The 14,019-nt window shown below is 42.7% G+C and overlaps 1 protein-coding gene and 1 long non-coding RNA gene across 16 annotated transcripts in view; one reads left to right on the top strand and one right to left on the bottom strand.

The window, feature by feature from the left end:
• MRTFB (myocardin related transcription factor B) overlaps window positions 1-6,490 on the top strand; it is a 281,630-nt gene extending 275,140 nt beyond the window's left edge. For all 14 annotated transcript variants that reach the window (XM_033428767.2, XM_049699597.1, XM_049699601.1 and 11 more), the window contains one exon: window positions 780-6,490. In XM_033428767.2, the coding sequence (XP_033284658.1) occupies window positions 780-1,315 (536 nt within the window). In that variant the 3' untranslated portion in view covers window positions 1,316-6,490. The remainder of the gene's footprint in view (window positions 1-779) is intronic.
• Window positions 1-14,019, bottom strand: part of LOC117201478 (uncharacterized) — a 77,451-nt gene that overhangs the window by 39,245 nt on the left and 24,187 nt on the right. The window lies entirely within an intron of this gene.

The raw sequence follows: 14,019 nt of genomic DNA on the forward strand, positions 1-14,019 counted from the left end.
TCAAATATATGTAGCTAAGTGAACACTGGTATCTATAGCAGATGGTCCGTTAATTTGCTACTTGATCTGGCAAGGAATAACACGTAATTAATGCTTATTAAGACATTTACCAAATCCTCAAGATTTTATATGAACTCAGAAAATGAGACAAAAGAAAAATAAGGTAATCCACCTCATCTTGGAAAAGATGTGTTAGCTTTAACTCAGAAATGACATGAGAACATTGTATCTTTTAAGGACTTTATATAGAATGTAAATGGCTAAATTCAGCACACAGTTCAACTATAATGATAAAAAAAGAATATAATTAGAGCTTTCATAATATTAAGGGTGTACTTCATGCCTGTACAAACTCAGGGTATCCACTTTGACATTCACTGTAAGGGTGGTGTGTCGCTGTAATAGCAGATTCAAGGTAGAGGGTAAGACAGGAGCCTGTCTTCAGCCTGGAATGACTGAGAATAAGAAAAGGATCAAATAATCTAAAACCATCGGTTCCCACCTGGTGGTAGAGACTGCTTTTAACGCTTACTCTTACTAAAAAGAATGGAAAGCATATCAGAATGTTATCAGCTTAAATGTTTTATCTATTTAACTAAAATATCCATCATCCTAAAGGTTATTATCCAGGACTGTACTTGACCAACAGCATCCTCTTCCTAACTCTGAGATGGACTGTGTATAAGTCATCACAAAAATACAAAATAATTGCCCTGGTAATTAATAAAAAACGTTTATATGGTACTAAATCATTATTAATTATTTCAATTATTTTGCAGAGATTTCCCTTCCTATAAAAGAAGAACCTTCTCCTATTTCCAAAATGAGACCAGTGACAGCCAGCATCACCACAATGCCAGTCAGCACAGTGGTGTCCCGGCCACCACCCCAAGTCCAGATGGCACCGCCCATATCCTTAGAACCTATGAGCAGTTTATCTGCCAGCTTAGAGAACCAACTAGAAGCTTTCTTGGATGGCACTTTGCCTTCAGCCAGTGAAATTGCTCCACTGCAAAGCAGCAGCGAGGACAGGGAACCCTTCTCCCTGATAGAGGATCTCCAGAACGACCTGCTGAGTCACTCAGGCGTGCTGGACCACTCACACTCACCCATGGAAACTTCCGAGGCCCAGTTTGCTGCGAGTACTCCCTGCCTGTCCCTTGACCTTTCTGACTCGAACCTGGACAACATGGAGTGGTTAGACATTACCATGCCCGGCACGTCATCGGGACTCACTCCTCTCAGCGCCACTGCTCCGAGCATGTTCTCTGCCGACTTCCTAGACCCACAGGACCTACCACTGCCATGGGACTAACAGCACAGATTTCTCATCCCAGATTCCATGAGAGTCAAGAAGATGAAGATGATTGGAGAAGGTCAGTTTTTAGAGACAGATCCATAGTTGCATCATTGCAATTATAATATGTTGTCACAGAAAGAACGGAGGGATGGTCAGAGGCTGGAAACCAAGTTTGAAAACATTTCATTGCATCCAGCAGTGAATGTCTACGATTTAATATAGCACAGAGCCTTCTGAAAAAACACTACTCCAAGAAGACTTATCTGTTTCTCCAGACTTCAGTAAAGAATAAAAGGTACCTTTAGATAAAAACATGAAGCAGAGTAATGTGTGCAGGGCGGTGACACCAGGGCCTCTGGTCATCAGCTACATTTAAACCTCTGTGGTCACTTTGAGACCCTAAATAAAAGGCAAACGGCTCCACTCAAAAAGAAGGGAGGTGAGAGACCACTGCACAGGGTATTTCCTAGAAATGGCCTGAGCCCAGCCCCAGATGCAGCAGGGGTCAAGGGCAGTGATCAGCACCAGCCAGTTCAGTGACAGCTTCCCACTGAAGACTTTTTGGTTCCATTCAGAAACCAATGTAATTTTTGTGTGTGTTATAGTTTATTTTGTGATTTTTGGGAATCTTACTTTAGATCTCCAAATTTAAATTGAAATGGAAGATCTTCCACCATAACCAGACAGTGTCTACAAAAGACTGTCATAAACAAGCCACTGTAAGAAGTCAGGTGTACTGATAACACTGAAAATTCTATTTGCAGCCCTCTGGGTTGATTAGGTTGATTTTAATGTGTATCTTAGACATCTGTACGTGTGCTCTGACATTGTGATGTGTACAGCCTACACTGGAGTAAGGCATTAGGTACCCAGTGGTCCTACTTCTTGTAATAACGCAAATATTTCTGGAGTACTTGAGCCACATGTATTTCCGTATTTAAAGAATTGCTGACTAACTTTCAGGTAACCAGACCCATCTCAAAGAACCAAGAAAAGGCTTTAGCATAAAATATATTTCTGAGCTGGTGAGTTGCAAAGAAGGCAAGGGAGAAGTCTGTCATCAACCTAGGACATTCCTACAACGGTTACAGGTGAGACAGTGTCGCCAGGTTGGCCAGTGGACCCAGCCCTGGCCGTCCTCTTCTCTGTCGCTTATCCCTGGTTACTGTTTTACAGGCTTGTAACTGGATGTCATACCTGAGCTCTCACTATATCATCAAGCTGAAGATTGAAAAACTGGAGGTTTTATTAGTAGTTTTTTATATAGAAAAAAGATTTGTTGAGTAGTTTCATAATTTTCTAAAATGCCAACTATCACAGGATTTCCAAGATTATTTCAATCAAGCTAGTCATTTAAGTAAGTATATGATAAAATATAAATAACTGAAAAAAAACCCACCTGAAATCTACCCCAAAGTGTGGAGGTTTTTATTACATAACATCATTGTGCTCTCCACCTCACCTTGTATAAACCCTACGTATGGTCAGGTTTTTTCTCTGGGTTGTTAAATGGTGAAAGTTGCCTCTTGCAAGTCACTGTGGGAACCTGACCCACTACTTGGAAACAGTCTGTGAATCATTTCTGGGTTTGTGTTTTGCCTAAGAACTGATCTTACTGTATATTTTTATTTCAGTTTGTAAATTTTACTACATGTAAGAAAAGTCCATTTTCCCAGTTGCCCACAGCCCTCGAGCCCTCAGTTGAAAGCCCTCCCAATTGGAAAGTGCTTCTGGATGATTCAAGCAGAGGCAGTCATGCACAGTGTGGTCTGCAGTAGGTACTTCGAGTGTTTAGCAATTGGTAATCCAACATGTGGGAGCCAGTAACCGTTAACCACAGCGCCGCCATCTGACCAAGCCCAATGGGACAGTTAACGTCCTGGGCATGACGTGCATCTCGAGTCAGTTCCTTTCGGAGGCCCTGTGGCCAGGGGCAGGGCTACTGACCCGGAAAGGTACTTTTCTTAGGGGAAGTCTGGGCCCTGGGTTTTTGTCTGGGGCTTATGTGGTCCACACTTAGACTCTAAGCATCATCTTCATTCAGATTTAAATGGCTTATTAAATTAGCACCAAATATCAGTGAGTCAGCAGGAGGCAACTGAACAGCTAGTGGTGCTGGCTCTTGTTGAGTAACTTTCTGTTTCCATCATCCCGAGTTGTGTACATAGATTGTTCTCTAGCCCTCAGCTCCCCTTATTGCTTTTTTAAAATAGATTTGAAACATGCCACAGGAAGGTTGCTCTCCAAAAATACACACTGCATTACAAAGAATGCCATCTCATGAGCCTGGTCTCTTGACTACAACTTGCTGAAGTGCCCACTTCACATGTGTGTTCAGACCTTCACGTACCAGCATTTCCTTTAAAGGCAGGCAAGGGGCCTCTAGTACTGACTCTACTGGCCACCTACTCGCGGCATTCCACCCGGCCCTCCGTCCTGGCTTGAGCAGCCAGCTGGGCCTCTGTGACACCAGTGCTGCTCACCAGGGTCTCAGCTAATGTTCCAGGTTAGAGCAAGGACACAGACCGTGCGCAGCATGTGACGTGACCAAAGGTGACATTCTGTGATCACAGCCCCTCTGCCCTAACTCAGTGAACGTGACGGTAAGCGCAATGGGAAAGGCGTGTGTTTACCAAAGAGGACGGTCTTGGGTTTGAGGTGAGCTTCACAGCCCTTTAAACAGAGGGCAGAAGCGCTGGTTGGATTTTCAGGTGTTCACGTGTGTGGTTTAGAAGTGGTGCTGTCGTGTACCATTCTGCAGAATAGCATACTGCCGAGCAGAAAACCAACTCCTAGAAACACGATCTCCTATCCAGTCTTATTTCCTAAATATTCCTGAAACACAGTAGTATCAAGCTTACCCTGCTAGTGTATATAGGTATCAGGTCTTGTCATTAAGGACGCGAGGAATAGAAAGTTACACCGAAGCTTCAGGCATATGTGGTCATCTTGTACGTTTCAGCAAAGCATGTACTAGGAAACCTCTTAGGACAGTGTGAGTGGTTCACGTTCTAGTGTTTTTCCTGAAATGTGCAATCTACTGTATAGTATCTGCCACATATCTGTACATAGATGTAGTCTGAATTCATGGAACTTCTTGCTCAGATGCTATTTGTTTGTTTTATATGAATATCTTTATGGCACAAAAAGAGATCTTACTTAAAATTTCCTTTTTACAAACTGCACGGTTGCGTGAGCCACGGAAGTGCCGTTTCAGAATCGTGGCAAAGGCGGTGTGGTGTCGCCCCCCAAGCTGCCACCTGTAGAGGGCACCGCCACAAGCTGTGCAGCCGGTGGACCCCGAGTGATGATGGATCAGGAGTGTTACCCATTTTGTCACCAAAGCTGACTCAGGCTTCCTCTACCCCAGATCAACCCCAGATCATTCCAGGCCACACAGCTTTCTCCAGAGCCCTTTCGCAGTTCCCACGCTGAAACCAGCCACAACAGTGCCGGGACCGTCCCTTTACTGTCCACAAACAGCCTTTGGCCGGGTTTGCGCCACACCCTCGTGCTGTTTCTGGGGCCCATCTGGTGGCTCCTGCCATGAGCCAGGTGGAGGGTGGCAGCCAGGGGCTGTTTCAAGAACTTCCAAGAGACTAGCTGTCAGTGTCCACCAGCAGAGCCACCTGGGGCTCCACAGCAGGTTTGCAAATAGCCCTCTGCGTGTCGCCATCCGTCACCACCACATCAGTCCCGACCACTGGCACCAGAGCAGGACACCAGGCAAAGTGTCCCCTGCCTGGAGGCCACAAAATTAGCCCACTCTCTCAAAGAACACTAACTGGAAGGTCAGGGTTATCAAAGGAACACAGCTCACAAGTGCAGAAATGTGTATCTGGAGAGCATCCTAACTGCATTTCAGCGCATCTTTTAAGTGGTTTCAGTCAAAACTGGAAAATAACAATTAATATGTAGTCATTCTTCTTCCTGGTTCAAACCTTTGATAACTTGCTCATTCAGCCATGTTTCTGAGCTACGGTTTTACTTGTGAAGTGACTGCATGGCAATAAGCAGGTCTATGTTTGTCCCCATTCACCCTTTCTTGCAGTATTTGAGGAAATGCATCATTGCAAAGGGTTTCTGCCTGAAATCTCTGATTTGAGGCCTGTAATTCAAAAAGCTGCACATGTTTACAAAAGAGCTCTTCCCCTCCATGCAAACACGTTGCTCTGTGAATCATTGGAAAATGTCACGATTCTGTGACAAGAGGATGGCAATCTCGGATCTGCAAGGTGCTGTCTGGAATCAAATAAAACATGTCATTGGCGATCTCAACATAGCTGTCGTGTTCAACAGAGCTTTGTGCCAACTACTAAGACAAAGCTTTAACCAAGTTCATAGAATCACCGAGACTCATAACGATTACCTCTCCACATTATGCTGTAAGGAAACTTGCTGATTTAGGAGGAGGAGGAAGCATTTAGGAAAGGGTTTAGTTGCTACCAAAAGCACTTAACCTCGAATAACTAATAGTAATGCAAACTCGCTTCAATGGAACCAAAGGCATTGCCAAGTATTTGCCAAAAGGAGGCACTTTTTATTTAAAATTTGAGACTAATGAGATCTCAAAAATCAGTCCCAAAAAGGTATTATCCATTTAAGGTTATAATTCTCACAAAGATGTAGATATTTCTCTATTGTTTTCATGTAAAATAGTATAGATTTGTTTTGTTGGGTTAAGAATAATACGTATTTAGCAGTAATACAGAGTTTTTTCCTTTCTACCTACAAATTAGTTTTCTTCTCTTGCTTGCAATAGAAATACGATGTGATAGGTGTTTCTCTTCTTATTTTCATTGTCACATTATGTCTTAGCATCTCACTCTATGAAAAAAAGGAGAAAGATACCAATCTGCAGAGCCCTGCTTATCAAAGCACTAGTTTAATAAAAAACTATGGCAATCGGGGGTCCATTCATCTATTGCCTTTATGTTGTTTTTTTAAAAGAAAAACCATGATGCCTTTGTATTTGCTGTTTGCACCCCTGAAATCAATTCCATGTCATGTTTGAATGCCATACATTTTGCACATGTACTGTACATAGGTAATGCATACGGTATTTTTATATGTGTGCACATTTATCATCAGATCTTTTGTACATAGTGGCCGTATTGTAGCTGATCGGGAAATGTTTGATATCTCAGCAATTTTGCATTTTTGTGTCTCAAATAAAAACATTTTGATGTACTATGATTCTTACTACGCAGAGGAAAGACCACATGCTATGGGTCAGGAGAGCTGAGGGGGGCAGGTGGGGAGGAGACACTGCCTTCAGAGCAAGCCTTACAGCAGTCAGTCACCAGACACAACAAGCGGGCGTGCTGAGGCAGGTTTTGTGAATCACACATCCAGTGCACACATCCCCTCCCCCAGGTCCAGGATCGTGGGATACAAAATAGAAACAGGTACCTAGCTGAACTTGACCATGACAAGATTTGACACCAAAACCATGTGCATTCTCCCACAATCATAAGGAAACCCCGAATGAGAGACGTGCCGAAGGCTGTGGTCCCCCGGGGGTCGGTGTGTACACACATGCCTGGGGAAAACGGGCTCTCGCTTTGACAGTAATAAATGAGCCACCAACAAGATTCCCAAAAGACCCGGGTAATCCTTCAGTGCAGCCACATCTCAGAAGCAGCTATTTATATGAGGTGCTTTTATAGACCTAAAGGAATGGTCTTTAGAATTCAGTTTATTTTAGTAAGATGGCATTTGATTTTCAACCCAGAAGCCCATGGTTAAAATAGAGTTTTGATGACATAAAACAGTAATGGGTAAACCTGACTAACAGCCCAAACTTTCATATCAATATCTGACTATGAAAGTGGTGTCATATCACCCTCAGAGAGGGAGAAAAGAAAGATCACTGGCTGCCTAAATACAACAAAATGTTCATTATCCGCTACCTTTAGGGACCAAGGGAGCAGCCTCAACAGACCAGTAAGTAGATGATGCTTCCAACGGACTAAGACATTTGTAACATCACATGTTACCAGCCAAGATCCTCCCCTCGGGGAGAGAAAATCATGTCCGAGGGAACAAAGACAGTGCCCCAGGCAGTCCCAGGAATGAGCAAGGGACAGAGCTGGGAGCTTTAGGGAAGGTGCTGGAAGAGATGTGTTAGGACGTGTAAAGGACATTCCAAACAGAGAAAAACCACTTGGGTGAGGTCAGAGTAAAGAAAGAGATTTTGGCTGAGGCCCTGCTCTGTGCCAGGCCGAGGGCTAGATGCCGGAGTTGGGCTGAAGGACAGAATCTGGCCAAGAAGTGCTGGGAAACAGTCTGGAAGGGTCGACAGCAGAGCATTTAAGAATCCCAGACCTCAAGGGGCTTAAGACTCTTCTGGAGATAGTTCTGTTTTCTTTGGGTAATACAGGCCTTCGAAAGCCTTTTAGATAGTGGACACAGTCATCATTTAGCACCTTTGTAATCCTCTGCAGCACACTTGCTCTAGAGTCAACAGCACTACAAAAGCACTTGTAAACACAGACACACCCACACACTTCGTGATGGCTGGAAATGAATGCCGCCTAGGAAAGACCCCTTCAGGACAGATGTAGACCACATGTCACCAACAATTTTATATGCCGCATAATCCTCTTGAAGGTTTCCCAAGTCACCTCACGACCATTCCTTTGCCCCTCCTTCCACAAGTAGCTTAGCTTCCCTTTCTGATGGATATTAACTTTCAGAAAGAAACCCCATTTGGACATCCTGGCTATCTCTTCTGCTAATTTTTATGACAAGTTATTAAAACTAAACCCATAATGTATACTGAGACAAAAAACGAGGCCACTAATCAACTGACTGCCCCTGGTGGATATGACCGTGTGACAGATCATTCCAGGAGGAAGCTGCTGACATGGCCCTATGGGCGGTAACCACAGTGCGTACTCACCCTTCTCCCCACGTCCCTGGTACATAGCGCCAAGGCACAGGAATTCAAGTGGAGACAGGTTAATAGAAACAGCAGCAAATGTAGTAGATGCTGCTAAATGCCAGGCCCTGTGCCAAACACTTTATGTATAAAACCCTCGTTTAATAAGTCTACGAGCAAGGAACTCTTCCTATCCCCATTTAATAGATGTGGCAACTAAGGACAGAGAAGGAAAATGTCTTGCCTGAAATTACAAAGAAAGCAGTGTGGATTTGAGACCAAGCTTCTGACATCCCAGAGCCCAGATCATTTCTGTAGACTCGGTACATTCACTCCAACGTCTTTGTTCAGATACATGACAAAACCAATTGATTATAGCAGACTTAGTTCATGTCAATCATGAGGTTCACCCCAACTGGGCATCTCTCAAGTCTCCTCAATCTCACACATTTTACAAAGTAGCTACTCACATGGATGGTTAACAGCATCCAACCAGAACCTGGGTTACAAGACTGGGGCATCTTAAGTGAAGCCCACAGGTGGGGCCACACACAATGACTCACAAAACTGCCTACTTGGGCTGGGTACCTGGAGCCACTTGAGCACACCCCAAAACCCAGCATTCATAGAGCAATTTTACAATATCTAGTAAAGTTGAAGATACAAACTCTGCAACTCAACTTTTTTGATACTCATCCTCGAGAAACACATGCCCACAGGCAATCACGTGTAAGAATTAACACGAAAGCTTAGTTTACAAAGCAAACACTGAAAACGACCTGTATGCCTTTCATTTTGCGAACATTTAAACACAGCAATTTACACAAATGAACTAAATCTAATGTGCCAATGTAAATCAATCTCAAAATAAAATGCTGAGGGAAAGAAAAGTGCAGAATGAAGCCTACATAATTCAAGTAACATTTTAAATCAACAATGCTGTTCACGTTTTTATATAAAATATAAAAATATGGGTGGTAAGGACTCATGTCAATACCAAGATTCAAGATACTTGTGGAAAGAAAAGGAATTAGATTGCAGGAATTAAAGTAGGCTTCAATTAATATTGAATGTTTTATTTATTTTTTCTATTTATTTCTTTAGTAATTCTATAGCCATCTAGCAAAATATTAACACTTGTTTACTGGCAGTTGATTTCTTTATTCTCCCTATTCTTGCGGTAGGCGGGCCTCTCACTGTTGTGGCCTCTCCGGTTGCGGAGCACAGGCTCCGGACGCGCAGGCTCAGCAGCCATGGCTCACGGGCCCAGCCGCTACGCGGCACATGGGATCTTCCCGGACCGGGGCACGAACCCGTGTCCCCTGCATCGGCAGGCGGACTCTCAACCAGTGTGCCACCAGTGAAGCCCTCTCCCTATTCTCTTCTGTGACTTGGAAATAGTTCCTATTTAAAAAAAAAAAAAAAAGGACTTCCCTGGCAGTCCAGTGGTTAAAACTCTGCACTTCCACTCTAAGGGGTGCAGGTTCAAACCCTGGTCAGGGAACAAGGATCCTGCATGCCATATGGTGCGGCCAAAAAAAAAAAACCTTAAAAAGAAAAAGAATTACACAGGAATACATTGAACAACTGCATGCCAACAAATTAGTTAACTTAGATAAAATACACAAATTCCTACACAGACACAAACTACCAAAAATTAACTCAAGAAGAAAGAAAAGCTGAAAGCTTTTCCTTTAAGATGAGGAACAAGACAAGGATGCCCACCCTTACCAGTTATTCAACATAGCACTGGAAGTCCTAGCCAGAGAAATTAGGCAAGAAAAAGAAATAAAAATCATCTAGGGGCTTCCCTGGTGGCACAGTGGTTGAGAGTCCACCTGCCGGTGCAGGGGACACAGGTTCGTGCCCCTGTCCGGGAGGATCCCACGTGCCACGGAGTGGCTGGGCCCATGAGCCATGGCCACTGAGCCTGCGCATCCCGAGCCCATGCTCTGCAACGGGAGAGGCCACAACAGTGAGAGGCCTGCATACTGCGCAAAAAAAAAAAAAAAAAAAAAAAGTCATCTAAATTGGAAAGGAAGAAGTACAACTGTCACTATTTGCAGATGACATGTCATTATAGAGAATACCCTAAAGAGTCCACCAAAAAGTGTTAGAACTAATAAATTCAGTAAAGTTGCAGGATATAAAATTAATATACAAAAATATGTTGCATTTCTCTACACCAATAATGAACTATGAGAAAGAAAATTAAGAAAATAATCCTTTTTAGAATTTCATGAAAAAGAATAAAATAATGGGTTGGCCAAAAAGTTCGTTCTGTAAGGTGTTATGGAAAAACCCGAACGAACTTTTTGGCCAGCCTAATACTTCAGAATAAATTTAATAAATTTAACTAAGCCCATGCGCCACAACTACTGAGCCTGCGTGCTGCAACTACTGAAGCCCGTGTGCCTAAAGCCCATGCTCCGCAACAAGAGAAGCCACCACAATGAGAAGCCCGCACACAGCAACAAAAGTAGCCCCCGCTCGCCACAACTAGAGAAAGCCCATGAGCAGCAACAGACCCAACGCAGCCAAAAATAAATAAAATTTTAAAAATAAACAAATTTAACCAAGGAGGTGAGAGACCTGTATACTGAAAACTATAAGACACTGATGAAAGAAACTGAAGACACAAATAAATGGAAAGATATTCCATGCTCATGGACTTGAAGAATTAATATTGTTAAGATGTCCATACTACCCAAAGCAATCTACAGGTACAATTCCGATCAAAATTCCAATGGCATTTTTCATGGAAATAGGACAAACAATCCTCAAATTTGTATGGAACCACAAAAGATCTCCAAATAGCCAAAGCAATTTTGAGAGAGAACAACAAATCTGGAAGCACATCACATTTCCTGTTTTCAAACTATACTCCAAAGCTATAGTAATCCAAACAGTATGGTATTGGCATAGAAACAGATAAATAGGGGAGTTTCTGGTGGCCTAGTGGTTAGAATTATGGGCTTTCACTGCCACAGCCATGGTTCAATCCCTGGTCAGGGAACTGAGATCCCACAAGCTGTGCAACATAGCCAAACAACAACAACAACAAAAAAACACAGACACAGATCAATGGAACAGAATAGAAAGCCCAGAAATAAACCCACACATATATGGTCAACTAATCTATGACAAAAGAGCCAAGAATATACAGTGGGGGGAAAGACAGTGTCTTCAATAAATGTTACTGGAAAAACTCAATATCCACATGCACAAGAATGAAATTGGACCCTCACCTCATCTGGCACCACACACAAAATTAACTCAAAATGGATTAAAGCCTTAAATGTAAGTCCTGAAACCATAAAACTCCAAGAAGAAAACAGAGGAAAAGCTCCTTGACATGGGCCTTGGCAATGACTTTTTAGATATACCAAAAGCACAGGAAACAAAAGCAAAAATAAACAAGTGGAACTCCATCAAACTAAAAACCTTCTGCACAGCAAACAATCAAAAAAATGAAAAGGCAACCTACAGAATAGAAAATATTTACAAACCATGTATCTGATAAGGAGAAAAGGGAACCACTGTGTACTGTTGGTGGAAATGTAAATTAGTACAGCCTTTATGGAAAATAGTATGGAGGTTCCTCAAAAAATTAAAAATAGGGCTACCATATGGTCTGGCCATCCCACTTCTGGGTATATATCCAGAGGAAATGAAATCAGTATCTCAAAGATATATCTTCACCTCCATGTTCATTGCAGCATTATTTGCAATAGCCAAGATACAGAAACAACCTAAGTGTCCATCAACAGATGAATGGATAAAGAAAATGTGATACACACACATGCAAGAATATTATTCACTCTTATAAAAGAAGGAAATCCTGCCATCTGTGACAACATGGATAAAACCCAAGAGCATTATACTAAGTGAAATAAGTCAAACAGAAAAAGACATATACTGTACATGATCTCACTTATATGTGGACTCTAAAAAGGCCAAACTCGCAGAAACAGAGTAGAGTGGTGACTATCAGGGGCAGGGGAAGGAATGGCGTGCTATTGGTCAAAGGGAACAAACTTCCACTTATAACATGAATAACCTCCGGGGACCTAACATACAGTATGGTGAAAACAGCTAACAATACTGTATTGTATTGTACTGAAATTTGCTAAGAGAGTAGATCTTAAGTATTTTCATCACACACCAAAAAAAAAATTGGTAACTATGTGGGTAATAGATGTGATAATTAGCTTGTCTATGGTTATCCTTTCACAGTGTGTAGGTATATCAAAATATACCTTACATATATACAGTTGATTATACCTCAGTAAAACTGGGGGGGAAAAATGAAAAAGTGCTGAACGAAGAAAACTGTCAACCAAAAATTCTATATACAACAAAGTGTCCTTCAAAAGTGAGGAAGAAATTAATACATTCCCAGATAAAAGCTAAAGGAGTTATCACCACTAGACCTGACCTGCAAGAAATGCTAAAGGGACTCCTTCAAGTTGAAATGAAAGAATGCTAGACAGTAACTCAAAGTCCTATGAAAAATAAGGTTCTCTGGTAAAGATAAATATATGGACAAGTAAAAACCTCTATTATCGTCACTTTGGATCTTAACTCCACTTTTTATTCTTTCATAGGATTTAAAAGAGAAAAGCATAAAAATAATTCTAAATCTACAAAGGATCATTACATAATATGTAATGATGTAATTTGTGACATCAGTAACAAAGGTGGGTGTAGAGGAGCTGTAAAGAAGTAGAATTTTTGTACGTGAGCAAAGTTAAATGGTTATCAGTTTAAATAGATTGTTATAAGTTTAGGATGTTAAATGTAACCACTACAAACAAAATACATGGAGAATATACACAAAAGAAAATGAGAAGGGAGGAGATAGGTTCAAGATGGAGGAATAGAGGGACGTGCTCTCACTCCCTCTTGCGAGAGCACCAGAATCACAACTAACTGCTGAACAATCATCGACAGGAAGACACTGGAACTCACCAAAAAAGATACCCCACATCCAAAGACAAAGGAGAAGCCACAATGAGATGGTAGGAGGGACGCAATCACAATAAAATCAAATCCCATAACTGCTGGGTGGGTGACTCACAAACTGGAGAACACTTATACCTCGGAAGTCCACCCACTGGAGTGAAGGTTCTGCGCTTCCCAACCTGGGGGTCCGGCAATGAGAGGAGGAATTCCAAGAGAATCAGACTTTGAAGGCTAGCGGGATTTGATTGCAGGACTTCGACAAGACTGGGGGAAACAGAGACTCCACTCTTGGAGGGCACACACAAAGTAGTGTGTGCATTGGGACCCAGGGGAAGGAGCAGTGACCCCACAGGAGACTGAATCAGACCTACCTGCTAGTGTTGGAGGGTCTCCTAAAGAGGCGGGGGGTGGCTGTGTCTCCCTGTGAGGACAAGGACACTGGCAGCAGAAGTTCTGGGAAGTACTCCTTGGCATCAGCCCTCCCAGAGTCCGCCATTAGCCCCACCAAAGAGCCCGGGTAGGCTCCAGTGTTGGGTCGCCTCAGGTCAAACAACCAACAGGGGAGGGAGCCCAGCCCCACCCATCAGCAGACAAGCGGATTAAAGTTTTACTGAGCTCTGCCCACCAGAGCAACACCCAGCTCTACCCACCACCAGCCCCTCCCATCAGGAAACTTGTAAAAACCTCTTAGATAGCCTCATCCACCAGAGGGCAGACAGCAGAAGCAAGAACTACAATCCTGCAGCCTGTGGAACAAAAACCACGTTCACAGAAAGATAGACAAGATGAAAAGGCAGAGTGCTATGTACCAGATGAAGGAACAAGATAAAACCCCAGAAAAACAACTAAATGAAGTGGAGATAGGCAACCT

Source organism: Orcinus orca, chromosome 16 (genome assembly GCF_937001465.1).
Source record: "Orcinus orca chromosome 16, mOrcOrc1.1, whole genome shotgun sequence".
In the NCBI taxonomy this organism is placed as follows: domain Eukaryota; kingdom Metazoa; phylum Chordata; class Mammalia; order Artiodactyla; family Delphinidae; genus Orcinus; species Orcinus orca.